Source organism: Triturus cristatus, chromosome 11 (genome assembly GCF_964204655.1).
Source record: "Triturus cristatus chromosome 11, aTriCri1.1, whole genome shotgun sequence".
NCBI classification, from domain to species: Eukaryota; Metazoa; Chordata; class Amphibia; order Caudata; family Salamandridae; genus Triturus; species Triturus cristatus.
In genome coordinates this window covers 104,478,539-104,495,257 of record NC_140594.1, presented here as the reverse complement: position 1 = coordinate 104,495,257, position 16,719 = coordinate 104,478,539, and the positions used below count along the sequence as shown (strand labels likewise).

Here is a 16,719-nt window from a genome sequence, read left to right as displayed (position 1 = left end):
TGCTTTGCAGGGCCTTTGGTTGGGATTGTATTTTTGCTCATAATAACTGTGCTTGGGGTGGTCCTAAGAGAATGGGATCACCACTGAATCGTTCAGCATGATATGTTCTTTGTATTCAAGGCATCTGCTTGGTCCTCCCCCTAGGTTAGGAGGGACCCCAAAATCATCACCTCTCTCATGGCCTGATATTTTTCAATTTCAAAGTTCACTTGTGTGAATTGGTTCTATGCTTTTTAACATGTAAAGTTACTTTATCAAAGCATTTGTGGGTGCAGTTTAGAAGCTGACTCTGCTATGTGGTAGAGGGTCTCTTTATTGTAAAACATGAAAAGAACAAAAGGGCTCAGTTAAAGAGATTGTAAAACATAAAAAGAACAAAAGGGCTCAGTTAAAGACGCTCAAGCATGACATCTATGAGCAGATTAAGAGCAACAGGATTTCCAGCACACTTTAAGCCTAAAGCAAAAGGAATATAGAAACGCTGCATTATCGAGCAATCCAACACCACCTCTTTGAGGTGGGAGACAGGACAGGAAAGCTTCTGGCTTGGCTTGACAAATGAGAGAGGGCAAATCACTGGATACTGGAAATAAAAACTGACATTGGTGAACGGGTGAGGGAGAGGCAAGGAGTGGTGGTGCTTTCTCCACTTACTACACCCACTTATACTGCCCAGCCTCTACTGCTACAGCGGTGAAATCCCGTGAATTATTGGCAGACATATAATGCCCAAGCCTTTCACACACAGACCGGGGACTCCTGGAAGAGGAGCTCACTGAAGATGAGCTAGTGTGGATAATCCATGATTTAAACTCTGGCAAAGTAGTAGGCACTAATGGGCTGCCCATTGTATTTTACAAACTCACAGCTTCTAAACTTTTTCTTTACCTACAGTAAATGTTCAAGACAAGTCACGATTTGGGAATTGGTCAATATCATGGTCATACATAAAGACGGTAAACCACCAGAGGAATGCCGAAGTAAAATATTGGCTATGGTGTTAACCTCCCGACTGATCCAGGTGATCACAACTCTCATTCATCTGGACCAGTCTGGCATTATGCCAGGGTGGGACACCACTCTTTAACTGGTGGAGTCTCCACAGAGTCTTAGGTCAAACAGAAGGGCTTCAGGAGGAAGCTCTTGTGTTCTCGCTTGATGCCAGAATGGCATTTGTTACATTTGAGTGGTCCTACATGTTTGAAGTATTGGCCAGGATGGGCTTCGGTGCATGATTTGTTTGGTGGATAAGGTCCCTCTACACTGATCCCCTGGCCCAAGTGACAGTTAATGGAGGTGTATCTCAGATATTCCAGATCCAATGACGCACTAGGCAGGTCTGCCCAAGTTAACCCTTAATTTTCACACTCATTCTGGAGCCGCTTGCAGCCTGGATCAGGTGTGACCCCTTGGTTCAAGGGCTGCAATAGACTGACAATTGGGAAGATAGAATATCGCTTTATACGGACAACATTCTGCTCTAGGTCTTAACACTCAACAGAATTATGCAAATACTGGCAGATACTCTGGCAATACCATCAACTGAAGTCCCTAATATACATCCTCCACGGGGACATACCACAATTACCCCAAGACTGAGAGACAAGAATTGTCATGGATGGGTTCCGATACTAAGGAGTATACACCGCCACTGACCCTGACATGTTTTATAATAATAATCTACTGCCACTGCTTCTGCGACTGAGAGGCGATGTCCAACATTGGAGGTTCCTGCCCCTGTTGTTACTGGGCAGGGCTGCACTTCTTAAAATGATGGCCTTGCCTCATTTTCTTTATGTGCTGCACAATACACCCAACTCATCCCTGGCATCTAACCCCCCTCCCTTCAGCGCCTTGAGACCCTCACGGGTGAGTAGCGCGCTCTACAAATGTATTGATTGATTGATTGACTTTAAAGCAATTCAAAGCAAAACTTGTACACTGCTTTGGAATGAAGGCCCTCCACTTATAGCCATTTAAAATCTGATGAGGGGTTGGCACGATAGCGGCATTGCCCTGCCAGATATCCAAAAATGTTATTGGGCCATTAATCACTGGGTTCCGCTCCCTGCAGTCAAACCTGTGTGTGTTGTGCATTGACAGGCACATTATGCACCCGAGGGGCTATCTTAGGGCCATATACAGTTCCATATTCTTGGGGCAGCCCCAGAGAAGGCCCGATTGCACATTCTTTTTTTCCTGAAGCATGCTGGTTGGAGCAAAAGGTCTCTGGCGGACCGGGAGTTTCTGGCTCCTCCGGATATCACATGTTTCTGGGCGAGAAATGCAGGGGACTTGGTATAAAAAGCCTTGTGGGTGATGAAAGCCAGCTTAAATTGGATTCTGGCCTCAAGAGGAAGCCAGTTCAGAGCTTTAAGGTGGGGCGAGATATGGTCGAACTTCTTAGAGCCAGTTAGAAATCTGGCGGCGGCATTGAGGCAGGCTTTCAAGGGTGCCAGAGGGATCTTGGGTAGGCCTGTGAGGGTGGAGCAACCATATTCTAGCCTAGAGATGACTAGAGCCTGAATTCTCGATTTTAGATCTGGGGTGTCGAGGAATGGTTTCAGGTTTCTTAGGTAGTTCAAATGAAATCTGGCAGTTTTGGCCATCGAGTTGATATGGCCACGCATGTTCAGGTTGCTGTCTAAGGTAATTCCAAGGGATTTAGCAGAGTCTACAATGGTAGGAGAGCAGTTTAGAGCTGTGATAGCCTTGATCCATTCTTGAATTTCTGTATTGTCTTTAGGTGGTGAAATTAAGGGGAACTCTGTTTTTTTAGCGTTGAGTTTAAGCTGGTTAGATGTGAGCCAGTCAACAGTCAACTTCAGGGCCTCATTCAGGAAGCAAATGTCCTCTGGAAAAGAGATTTTGATGTAGACTGTGTGTCGTCGGCATACATGTAGTAGGAGATATTGGCGGTGTGCAGCACCTCTGAGAGCGGTTCAAGGTAAAGATTGAAGAGGATAGGGGACAGGGTTGATCCTTGAGGGACTCCAACCGTGATCAGAGATGGAGCGGACAGGTTGCCGTTGATCAGGACTCTCTGTGAGCGATTCTGGAGGAAGGACCTAAATCATGCAAGAACAGTGCCATCTAGGCCCATCCAAAGTTTGAGGCGATTAAGAAGAATTTCGTGGTTAACCGTATTGAAGGCCGAGGATAGGTCCAGGAGGATTAGGAGACAGGTTTTGCCTTGGTCAAGGGCTTGAAGGGCATCATCCACGCTGAGGAGGAGTGTGGTTTCCGTGCAGTGCCCAGGTCTGAACCCGGATTGAAAGTCGTCTAGTAGTTGGAAGTTGGTGATGTGATGGCTCAACCGCTGTTGTACACATTTTTCCAGCACTTTAGCTAGGAGTGGTAAGTTAAAGATAGGTCTGTAGTTGTCAGGTAAAGCAGGATCTAACATAGGTTTTTTTAAGATCGGGACGACCTGGCCGGCTTTGAGAGACTCAGGTATCGATCCCTGTAAGAGGGAGGCGTTGATTATTGCAGTCCAAGAGGGGATGATAGCCTGAGAGGCAGCAGCTAAGCAGTTTGAAGGGAGAGGGTCATTGATACAGATTGTTGGGGTTTAAAAAGGATAGAATTTTTGAGACAGATTGTTCATCATAGACTTTAACGTTAGACCAGTGCGCTTGGTTTCTCAGGGAAGTCTGGGACGGCGGCGCGGAGTGAGGAGGTAGAGCAGGCGGAGTTTGGGATTAGGTAGCAGACATGAGTTCCTTTCCTAGGGTAGAGATTTTATCGCAGAAGAAGGAGGAGAATTGCTTGCATGGGATTAGAGATATTGGGGTTTCTTTGGACGTTTTAGCCAGTTTGCTGGATTTGTGTTTGACCAACTCGAATAACTTGCGAGGTCTATTCTTGGCGTTCTCCAGTTCTGTTCTGAAGAATTATTTTTTAGAGTTGAGGATTTTCATGTGGTAGGCGTTTCTGGCCTGGCGGAGAAGTTTAAGATGGCCTGCTGATGGGTGCTTTTTCCAGTTCTGTTCTGTTTGCCGGAGGGACCTCCTCTCATTGTTGAGGGATCCATTGAACCAGAAGTTCCTGTCTTTGATCTGGGTTCTTTTTAGTTTTAGCGGAGCAAGGTCATCGAGAATGTTGGATATAGTTGCGGAATAATGTTCAGTGAGGTTGTCGACCGTGGTGAGAATTTGGGGGGGAGGGGAGGCCAGTTTCACAGCGGGCAGCCTATTTCTCATGGTCAAGGTTCTTGGTGTCTCTAATCCATCTTTTGGGGACCACGGGTTGCGGTATCCATGTCTTGTGAGTGCCAGGCAGAAGGAAGGTGATAGCGTGGGGGTCAGACCAATCACAAGGATCTATGGAGATGAGTTTGACCGAAGATTCCTTGGAGATGATCCAGTCTAGAATGGCGCCTTTAGAGTGAGTAGAGAGAGAGCAGGTTTGGGTAAGGGCTTGGTCGGCCTAGAAGTCTCTGATGGTGTTGACCGGTGGGTCCTTAGGGTCATTCGAAATGGCTGTACTGTCCAGATTCCATCTAGTGCAGCTAAATACTATATGCATCCTTTTATGCATGAACTACTATGGTAAAAATGTGCAGGGCAACGGATGCCCAATGTTGCAGACAGTGCGGCCAAGTAGGTAACGTTTTCCACATTATATGGAGCTGCCCTGCAATACAACAATGTTGGCAATCCGTGGTCAATTGCAAGAATAATCTTTGTGGGAGCAACATGAGTGCTTCTGCAAAATGGTGCCTCATAAATGTGTGGGATGCAATGGCTCTAAATTGCATGGAACAGACTTGAATACTGTGGCTGATGGTAGCCAACAAAATATTGCAGGTCTGTGAGGTGTGGAGCAAGCACCACAACTGGGAGACTGCAATCGGGATATGGATTGGTGCATGCTGGCTGAGAAAGTGATGTATGAGGAGAGCAGCTATCCCCAAAAATGGGCGAAGATATGGGGAAGGTGGAAATCCCTGTACATTTCTTGTTGATGCTGGTGCTAAATTATTGCTTGCTACACACTCTAACCTACATGTTATCATTGAAGATGTGTGAGAGGGTTAGGGAGGGAACACAGAGGTGGCTATTGGCTGAAGGGTAAATGGCTGTGCCTGACTGAGTCAAGGTACGGCAGTATGCTATTTTTGTCACATCTCTAATATTTCAATGTTTACAATAAAAAATTCGAAATAACCGTTTAAGGCATACCTGACTAGTACACATTTTAAATGTCTAATGCAAAAGGACTGAAAGACTTAACACAAATCCCTAAATTAAAAATTTAGCATAAATATTTTTGACTAAAGTCAATTGTGGACTTCTTCATGGAAACACCTATTGACCAAATGGTATCCGCAAACGCAAAGTCATGTGGCCCGCCGCTGATCCACCAATGTAGAAAGTTGGCTTTTTATGTGGTAGTGCCATTGTAGGGGCACACCATGCAAAAAGTACAGACTGCCTTTATTGGTTGACAGGGCTTAAATTAATACTCTTATGTGCTCTATTTGTTGCAGTGTGGTTGAGCAGCTTAGGCTTATTAGAGGGTAGTGTTAAGCATTTGTTGTACACATAGAATCAATAAATGGGACACATATTCAAGAAGAAAAATCTGATACCAAGTGCAGATTTTTATTTAATTTTAGACACCAAGATCATCAGAATCAGGTAAGTACTTTAAGAGGAAATACATTTTTACAGTGATAGAAAACCAGTTTTGAGGTATGAGTCTCGAACACAGTAATGTAATCTGTGGGAGAAACATATGCTGCATAGATACACTTGCGAGCGGTTTAAAAGGATACTCCAGGTACAGAGATGTTGGTCATGTTGATAGTGTTGAGTGCTACACAGTAAAGTCATTGGCAAAGGTACATGCAATGGGGCACAAGTATGGCAGAACCCAAAGTGGGACTCAGCTCTTGAGGGTCTCTGGAGCACAGAGACACAGTTGGTTACTGTGAACAAGGGCTGGGGGGCTTGGGTACAGAGGCTTTTGCTTGGCTTGGGTGGCCCTGAGAGCGAGAGAAAACAGGACCGCAGGGACACTTTCATTGCTGGCCTCTGTAAGCCTGAAGTCTCTTATCAGCAGGTCGGTTTTGGCATTGGTGGTGCCTGGACTAGACACAGAACATGCCTTGGTTGCAGCAAATGCTCCAGTAACCAGGGTATTGGCAGACCTGCCAATTCACACTGTGCCACCATGTGTTATATGATTTCGGCTCCCTTCATATGGTCACCAGATGAGCCAAAATCACATGGTGACAGGAAAAACAACCCGATAACCACTGTAAGTAGTGGATTTTCAGAGGCAGTAACCAGCTGATGACCATTAATAGGTGTGAAAACACCACAGGACATCGGCGACAGCCTCAATAAACCTGTGTTTTTATTTTTTGGGAGGGTATGAGGGGCTTGGTGAGGAGCAGAGTACCTCTTAGGTACATGGGGCATGAGGCCCTGCCCATCCAAGACCCCGCCTCCTTCTCACACAGTGGCATTATTTGTACATTGGCAGGTACGTATTGGTGCTGGGCGACTTCTGAAGCGCATGCCATCTCCAAAATCGGCAGGGAGGGGATCTGAACACCTTCTGTAGCACCACAGACTTCATCCTGGTGAGTTACTCACTAGCCATCCTGCTGTAGGAGGTGTGAACACCTTCCTCCAACGCAGGCATTGTTCCTGGCCTCTGAGAGTGTGGGTTCTCACCTCCAGGTGGTCGGAAACTCATCTGTGGAGTTAGGCTAGATGATACCAGCCAGCAAGTACATTAGAAGACTTGTAGGTTTCCAGGGCACCTCTAAGGTGCCCTCTGGGTGCATGTCTTCATAAATCCTATACTTGCATCAGTACTGATTTATTGAGACAAGGTGTTTGATACCAAACACCATTGTTTTCAGTGAAGCCATCATGTAGCTGGGTTACTCATAACGACCAGTCCCCAGTATATGCCTTTAAGATGGCTTTCCTGACCACTTGTAACATCCAGTAATCAAACTAGACTGCACAGGGGCATATCTGCCTCACACATAAAATAAAGCCCCCTGCCTTAGGGATCTAAGGTCTACTATAAGGGTGACTTACATATAGGACATGCAGTGTCCGTGGGCATGGCGTACAGAGAGTGTGCCATTTCGTGTTTTCAAAAATGACTTGCACCATTTCATGCCGCCTTCGTTGGCAGTCTGTGTGCAGTTTAAGTGTGGGGCCCTTTTGGTGGCATAATTCCTGCTGCAGCCCATAGGGACCCTCTTTAATACCCATTCCCTAGGTACCAGGGGTACCACTTACTTGGGACTCACAGGGGAGCTAATTGGGTTTATATTAGACATTTACCTTGTTTTTAGAGAAAACGCTCAGGCACTGGGGCCTTGTTAGCAGAGTCCCAGTGCACTAACATCAGTACCAGTGAGTACAAAATTAGGGCACTTTCCTACATTCAACCCCCCGAAACCAATAATCCAATTTCTTACAAAGGTGGATCAATTCGAGGTTTGTTGCACAGGCAAAGCCCTGTCAGCTCACCACCGTGAAGGAATAGAAAGTCTTGGAGGCATTCAGAGCTGACACTGATTGATGAGGTAGTATGTTTGAAGTCACCATAAGGGACTCTTTTTTTGAGATGGTAATACATGATGTTGTCCTATGGTGTCAGATCTTAAAAGACATGGCGAAATATATAAGGGGAGACGTTCTCAGAATGTACAGGGTTGCAACAACAAGTATACAATTAGACAGACGCAGAATCAGAATTTCAGCAGATCTTCGAAAATTTGGCGGTGGCAAAACTCATGTATTCAGGAGAGCCTATCTGTCGACACTGATGAAGTAAGATTGCACCTGACCTATGAAAATGTAATGTGATAAATTGTATATGCACAGGAAAGGGGTGGTTTGATTCAGATGCAAACTCAGAGGCATATTTGTTTAATTTCAGCATCCTGTTGTTGGTTGATAGATCATAACACATTCGTTTTTCTACTTATTAAAGAAATGCATGTGTTAAAGAGCAATGGTCAGGTGCCATTTTGGCTTGTCCTTTGAGATTGTGTTGTGAGCACAAGCAGAAAAGACCAACAACATTTTCCAAGATCACTTTTGTCACACACGTCTAGATACTAAATTTGTATTGTGTGAGTAGATGAGAGAAAGGACAGCAGAAATATCTTACCTGCAAGGAGAGACTGATAGTGAGCAGCACCAGGTCCAATATCATAAGAGCATACCCAGCCAGTATGAGACCCTTTCTGCCAAATCTCTCAATGAGAAAACTCTAGTGTTGGAAAGAAGTGAGATAGAAATCATAATCTGTGACACAGAGGCACAGTTAGTATGACTCAAGATGCAAAGCCAGAATCTGCACACATGAAATGCATCAAACTTTCACCTAATTATTATAAGGAGGTGTACCAATCCATTGAGTCTTTGGGGATTTACTAGCTTGGCCTCGTACGAATGAGGAAGAAAAGACCTATTGCAAATCGAGAAGTCTCATGTCACTACATGCCAGAATTACTCTATTCATAGCATTAGGCATTTGTGACCACGTCCATGGCCATTGTATGGAAAATTAACAGGACTCTGGGCATCAATTTGCACAAATTTGGAAATGTACCAATAAAATATTTAAAACTTGGTTGGAGCATGACATGGTCCATATCGCAGAGAAGAGACATGTCCTTTGAATCATCATCTATTGTTTGATCTATCTGCCATTCAGAAAGGTCTGGGACAACCAGTGGGAAGACTCACTGCTTGGGCTTCTATTAGTCTACCCTGGAAATGTTATGCCATTGCACCACAATTTTACAACATACACACGCTACAATTGTGTTGGGAGGCACAATTCTTTTGGCTTTAAATTTTTCAGTTATACATTTTTATAACAAAAATGTAAAGCACTGCTCACTACACTGCCATCATATTTTCAATTTTATTGATTACCTATTTGCTGCAAGATATGCCTTCAGGTGCCAAAAACAGTAGTCATTCCGTGCAGCGATTGTTAAGCTAAGATTTTTTTCTGGGCAACAGGTTAATATATTTTATTTAAATTAGATAGATGGTATTTTTAAAAGAATGTATGGACATCCACAACCACTGCAACCAGAAGGGCATTTCACTGAGGCCACACTATCGCAAAATACTTTTGAAGCTAGGCAAGGGTGATGTTTTCTATAAAATACTTCAAGTGCACTTTCCAGTCTGAGGTCTATCAGAGGGTGACCACAATCCTCTCACAATTCAGATTAGTGCTACAAATGGGGTGAGCAGCTTTCACCTGTAACTATTGGTACCTTAATAGTAGATCTCACTAATTGCATCACAGGGGCATATAAACTGCATCTACATCAATCCTGGAGTGTTTATAATGGAAAGTGAGTGATTTCCACATCCTGTCTAACTCTGGAGTAGGTGCTAATACCACAACAAATTGCATGGAAGTGCATATACATGAAGGAAGCATCATGCTATGATTACAAATAAATAAAGGCTGTCACGAGATTTAGGGAGGGCTTTTTAAGATTATGCAGAACATAGATTGTCTTCAACAGACAGGGAATGTTTAGGCATGATTTAGAATTATGTACTAATGAACATCCATTGTTTTCTTGAGAGGGTGCTACCAACAGAGGTGAATTAAGAGGTAAAGGTTTCTCCACAATAATAATCTGGTGGTAGGGAAAGTTTCCACCAATGGCTTTTCCTTCAGGTTTGGCATTCCCTTCATAAATTGAAGGATTTTTTGCCACTGTTAAAGTCAATGTCATGGCCTTTGTGTGCAATGAATCCTGTTAAAAATGACTGAGTCCCATTCAATCATTCATTCATTAGCATGTGGCATTGTCCATTGCATTTTAGATGCAGTACTAATTTATACCCATTTAGGGGTGGAATAAATCATATTTTGATACAGAATCATGTGGAGATGCTTACGCTTAGCATTGTAGCGGAGGATTCACAGAATCCAAGTCCCAGCACTATGTAAGGGATCAGGTCTTCAGAGAAGCCGGCTTTACTGAACACATCCAAGGAGTAGAAGTAGATCTGAAAGACACAGTTATAGTTTTTTACCAGAAGAGTTGTGTGACAGAAGCATCATACTCGAGACAGTTGAGGGGATGCAGTCGTTTCTTTCCATAATTCGAAAACAAGCTGACAACTCTTTTCTTTATTGCTTGAAGAGACATCAAGAGGGGCTGACTGGTGAATCTTTTGTTGAACCCTGGCTCCCTCTGCTGCTAGGTGGCTTCCCAACCTCTCTCTGCTGCATATACCTTATCACCCTGACTCACCACTTCATTCCATGCTTTAATTTTGCCCTCTCTTTTGTAACTACCTGTGTGCACTCCCCTACACTTCGGGTACCTCTTCCCCCTTGCTCCAACATGCCCTACAATCTACTGTACATTCCACACCCTTTAACAGCACCCTGGTAGTGTATAGAGGTTTCTGCGATCTATTAATCTTAAACATGCCTGATAATTAGGGGTGGGCGGAATTTGCAAAAGTGACTTTCGCAAATTATCGCGAAAATGTTACAAATCTCCGCAAACACGCGGAAATATCGCAAACATGCGGACGTTTTTTTCCCGCCCGTCGCGGTATTTTCTGCATGGTCGCGGCTCGCCAACTTACCCATGCGGTTGCTTGCGGGCGCGGCCATCTTGTTTTCACTCTTCTCGCGGTGCATGATCGCGAGAAGAAAGATGTGATGGCGCGACCAATGACATTACTGCGGGCGCGAACTGTCGTGAGACAGCACAAATGGCTACCAACAATCCAACATCTTGTGGAGAACGCGACCGGATCGGGAAAACTTGTCGGCGAACGCGGGGATTCAGGTAAGGCGATCGCGCGAGTGCAAGATTGTATTATTTTACAGCGCGAGCAAGAAACAAATTATCGCTAAGCTGCGGAATGCGGAAATTTTGACATTTTCGCGCTCTCCGCGGAACGCGAAAATTTCAAATTATCGCAATTTCCGCGAGCGGAACGGAAATTTAGCCCAGGCCTACTGATAATCCATGTCATTATCTTTATAAGCAGGAGTTACATATTCCATGGCACTTGTTTAGATGTTCTTTTGCATTCTTTTATGCTAGAATGATATGCTGTTGTTGTTTTGTAAGTTTATTAATGCTCAAATGTAATTTGATTATTCATGTATGTACCTTGTTGGTATTTTACCAGAGTAACATATCTCACATATCGCACTACAACGATATTGTACAATATTGTAGCCAAAATATCGACACTATCTTCAAGGGACAGAGATGTGGAGTGAAACAAAATAGTAAATCTTTACATATCTATGTACACTTTACTTTGGATGATTGTGGTGTATTTTGTGTTCAATATTTGTATAGGACATTATTTTGTGCTTGCTGTTTTGACTCATGGCCGCATTGTTCGTACGTACACAAGTTGTTTGACCAAAGAATCCTCTTCTATTCTCTTTAAATACTCACTTCAACGCGATGCTGAAACCACCAACGCTACAATATCTATTTGCGCATCTTTCCCAAAGCTGAATTATTAACATCTCATGTCCAAATGTCAAGCTCTATTAATCGTTGAGTTTTGCTTGGAGTTTTTAATGGTATGGCTGCAGTGTCTGGTGGGATTTTTTTCTATGTACTCCCAATTTTTTTGTTTACTTTTTACCAATTCCGCACACTATCCACATTGATTTGCCATTGTCTCCTTCCATCATTTACCTCCTTCTCACAACTTTCATGACACATTGATAATGCCCTCCTGCCCCCTGCTTTTCGAATGCTATGGCTGGTATGAGCGTTTGTCGAGTATCATTCATGGATCCCACAGTGTACAGTGTATATGTATGTGATGGATGTGCGCTCGAACGCCGTCATGTAAAGTTTAACTAATGTGTCATTTGGTTATTCGTTGTCAGTGTTGATGTGCTGCCACATCAGAAGCATCTGACAGAGGCTGGCCTCCCTTGAAGCTGAACCTTCTCAGCACTCAAGGCTGGGCGGGGCATCTTCATGAATGAAACTGACATCTTTTAGCAGGCCTGCGAGCTCACGGCTCCTGCCCTGTGATTGGATAGATCTTGGATTGGGCTACATGAACACTTTGCACCATTGATACTAACTGACTTGAATCTTATTCCTGCATGGAAACCACACTGATTGGAGGAAAGAAACAATGAGGCCTTTTCACGTAAAATTTACTTAATGAAGTCGTTTTAATATTCCCTTTTATTTAGAAAAGCATAAGACCTAAGTTAAGTCATACTATTTGTTTATGTATCATGAAAATTCTAAATGCAAAATGTAAAGACAGGCCTGTCATATTATTATGCGCAGAGTTCTCCGCCCCGACTGCAGAATCTCCGCAGTCGTAAAATTACTATAAGTAAAACTAGATGCATAGTTTGTGAATACCCAAAAAATAGTAAACTCACACAAAAGTTTAAGTTTACCTTTATGAATTAGGCCCAGTGCATAAGGGGGGGAAAACCCTCATCTTGAAGACTTTATCTGCGCCTCTCCCCTTGACAGTGCTGCTCTCAATGATATATTTGTGTCTTTGTGTTTCTGCTCTTTGCGGTCACGGAGGAGAGTCGCATGCCCGGCCGGGTTCTCTCTCTGGAGGAGATGCTCTAATAATGCCTGCCTGTAGTTCACAAGACACTCCCCACTAACCCTCTGTGATTCCTCCCTGCCTGAACTGACCACCCAAGCTGCCCTGCCAGTCTCTTCTCACTCCCAAGGTTCAGGTTCGAGTGGTCTCTATCATTATTTTGATGCTGTAGCCATCTTAGAACTGGCCACATGAAGAGTGGCGTCTACTTGCTCTTGTCCTCCACCCTCCACTGCAGTGGTGTTGTGATTCATGATAAGAGCTTCAGGATTCCCAGGGCCAGACTGGGAACACAAACCAGCCCTCGGCGGCGGGGGGTGGCGGGTGGGGGCAGTGCTAGTGAGAAGCACTGCTGCTACTTTTGCTACAGGGGGCCGATATTGCAGCACTGGTTAGTGGGAGATGGCAATCTCGGAACATATAAACTAAATACCATGCACCTTGCAAAGTAGAGGGCCTAAATACCTTACCTATGAGGGTGCACTATGAACTCTTACATGAGTGTCCAATTGCTACAAAGCATTCTATGATGAAGTGGAATTACCATCAGAGGCAGCTATGAAGAATAAAGAAATTGTGAATCACAATAAGTTTAAGCATAGAATCTGTGGGAGTTGGGACACAGTATAGAAGCTCATCACTTGTTAGAGTAGAGGGCAAAAGGTAGTTACTGAAATATGAAGGGTGAGCGACATCGAGCCCCAGATTGTTTTGGAGGAACAGAGCGATATTAACACGGTGTTCCAGGATTTCTATCAAACCCTTAATGCAGAGGACCTGAAAGCTAGTGTGGAAAGTAAAAGAACATTTCTAGGGGACTTGAATCTTCCAAGACTCCATATGTGAATCATGGGGGAGTGGCACTGGCCATTTTCCCAGTGAGCCGGAAGGGTGGGGACCGGTTTTTGAATGTTGGGGGCCGTTTTTGTTAGTGGGGGCAGGTTTAGCAGCAGTGCAAAAGTGGCCCTCACTAGCAAAAATGACCCCACCACTCAAAAACATTCCAGCCCACCATGAAAATGCCCGGTGCCTGCTACGGCCATTCCGGCCCTGACTGGCACTGCCCTTTCCTCGTGCCTCAGGACTCGCTTCCAGACTCAATTTTGATAAATTGGGATGCCAAGAGGAGACTACAAAGGGAGCCAAATGCCCCGATCCTAGGTGGGATACATGATGTCTTGTCTCCATCTTGGCCATGCCCCCATTACTCACCTTTTAATAGACATGAGTATTAGTGCCCTCCTGCAGAACAGAATAAATAGCATAGAAAAGGTATGATATGTCTCTATCGTTATGGCCTTGTACAACTCTGTCTCATCCATGTTCTCCCAGAGCTTTACCACATGGTGATTCTATAGTACAGTAATTATTTCTTGCAGCATTATCTTCCCCATTAGGGCATGCCCCGTGATATAATGGAGTCTTGAAAGATTCAAGTCCCCTAGAAATGTTCTTTTACTTTCCAAACTAGCTCTCAGATCCTCCTTATAATGGGTTTGATAGAAATCCTGGAACACCCTGTTAATAACTTAATATCTTTCTTTTTCTGCCTTTTGACCCTCTACTCTAACAAGAGATGACATTCCGTATTGTGTTACTTTTACCATAGGATCTCTGCTTAAAATTATTGTAATTCACATTTTCTTTATTCCTCAAAGCTGCTTCTAATTGTAATTTCAATTCATCATAGAATAATTTGCAGAAATGGTACACTACTGTAAGAGTTGATAGTGCCTACTCAGACGTGAGGTATTTATGCCCCCTTCTTTGCAAGGCACATGGTATTCACTCTTTATATGTTAGGAGATTGCCATGTCCCACTAACCAAATCTAACCAGCACCAAAGCTTTCTTGAAAATACTCTAATTTCCAAGATAAGTTTAGTTTTAAACGGAGAGCCTGGAACAAGGAGGCTTGCCGTGTAAGCCTCCGTAAGCCAGGAATGACCCTGTGACTAGCTTAGGGAACTTTGGGGTAATGCTAAGAGAACACTATTCGGTTCATCAAGGATCCAGGCAATATTTGGAGTCCGTCTCTTTTCTGAAGCACATGTCTGTGCCTCTGCAAGGAGCTATGTGTTTTTGCATTTGTTCTTAGGCTAAGAAAAAACCTACCAGTATCTTGATGGGGCACAGAGCTGTACATCTGTGCCCCAGAAAGGAGTCAGACACTCTTTGGATTTCTTCTTAGGCTAAAAGAATATCCAGAAAGTGTTTGACTCTTTTCTGGGGCAAAGATACCCAGCTCCCACATTCTACCATGCTTCCCTTGGATAGAGAACTACTGTGAAACAAAGCAGCTGTGTGAAATTGAATCAGGTAAAGAGCATTGGAAGGGGAGAGGCTGGAAAAAATCCTGGTCCATCCCTTCCTATCCTCGCCTTCTGGGTTTTTTCTTCTACTACTAGGGCAGGAGGGGTGGTAGAGGGAAGGTGGGAGAAGGGTTACTCCTACACTCTCTCTCACCTCCCTACCCTCTAACACTTTCAGATGTGTTGTTATGGGTTTTGTTTGTCAGGTTGGATCACAGAGTCAATTGCTAGGTTCTGAAAATTGAACTCTCAAGATTTACCTGGGGACAACCAAAGTAACGCTACCAACCTTTGGACAAGACACAGGTCCATCAGTGTGCTCTAAATACAATCCCATTGTTGTGTTTGAGTTCTGTAATACAGTGTGCATAAATATTATAAGGCCGGACAATGAAGTAACTCTGGTTACCAACCCAGAACCAGTGAATGACCTTATTCTTAGGAGAGTTCTGTTTTTTATACATGAATGCTGCAAGTTCGAGATATGCGTCATTTTGACGATGTTTGTATAATATTTAAATGGAAATATTTGTATTACTATTGCTCTGCGCAGATGGCTAGGACATAGCTACAAGTTGGTGATCACAGCCTGTTTCTGGTTTCCACCCTCTTTGAAAGCACTATCATGTTGCAGCTCTAGTCTGGGCAAGGTCAAAACACTGGCGGTCACAGAGAGTTTGAGCAACGTTAAATGTATCACACTTTAGTTTAATTCCATAATTACACTCCCCCAGAATTTGCTTAGGTCACTGTTTTTTATGGGTTGATCCCTATGCAATACCACTCCCCTAAAATCTTTTTCATGGGTGCGGGCCCAAACCTATGGTTTTCTGAGGGGTCCTACAGGAACCGCTTTGACTATTACTGCAGGTACCCTCCACTAATCTCGGCACTTCCTTCATCACCTCAGATGATGTGTTAAACTGTCTAAGGAAGAGGTCAGCAATGTTATTCACAATGTGCCTTAAATCATTACCTCCTTGTCCGTCTTCCCTGCTACAGTCCTTACCTGTGACATTCTAGCTCCTTCCAGCAGAACCTGTTCCCTAGCTGCCATTCAAAAAAATGACTATGTGGAAGTAGAAGAAGGGAGTAGTAGGGACATCACATTGTGCATATTTTCATGCAAATTAAAAGACTAACCTATTATATAATCAATTCTACCCCCCTTGCCACTCCCCACCTCTCGGGGAAGACCTGGACTCGGAGTAATGAAGATTACTGGTAAGTAACCAGGCCCGTATTCTCCTGGTGTAGCTCCTTTATTAGTTTACAAATGTCAGCAGCTGACTGAAGTGAGGAGTCAGGGCAGGACTTTGTCAGTAAAACATTGGCAGGTTCGTTATTTGGCAAAATATCTCCCAAGTCATCAACAATGAGGTGTTGTAACATTGTGTACCTATTAGAGCAGACAACCACTGTATTTAGACACTTATTTGCCCATGTCTTCTTCCATACATTTTTAGCTATACATATATTACAAATATTTTTTTTTCATAAAGACACATATGTCATCAGCAGAAGATTGCGGTCGCGTGAGTTATAGTTGCCTGCACTAACTATAACGGGGGAATTTCATTGGTTTTTTATCAGTAAAATTTCCGCTAACTATAACATGTGTGAAACCTATGGTTTTTTCAGTGAATTTGCAAGGTTTTTTAAATGCTAATTCCTAACTATAACGTGTGTGAAACCTATGGTTTTTTCAGTGAATTTGTACGGTTTTTTAAATGCTAAGTTACTTTACGCCATTCGTGGCGTGCGCGCCCACTTAACGCAGTTCGTTCCGTGCGCGCACGGTGCGCTTCGCGCACCGTG

General features: G+C 43.8%; 1 protein-coding gene across 1 annotated transcript in view; it reads right to left on the bottom strand.

Annotated features, from left to right (window-relative positions):
* The window catches only part of LOC146783421 (solute carrier family 2, facilitated glucose transporter member 11-like), a 516,968-nt gene that overhangs the window by 50,404 nt on the left and 449,845 nt on the right, over positions 1-16,719 (bottom strand). The window contains exons 8-9 of the mRNA XM_085633874.1: positions 9,915-10,025; positions 8,149-8,250 (exon numbers count right to left, since the gene is read on the bottom strand). Of these exons, the coding sequence (XP_085490000.1) occupies positions 8,149-8,250; positions 9,915-10,025 (213 nt within the window). The remainder of the gene's footprint in view (positions 1-8,148; positions 8,251-9,914; positions 10,026-16,719) is intronic.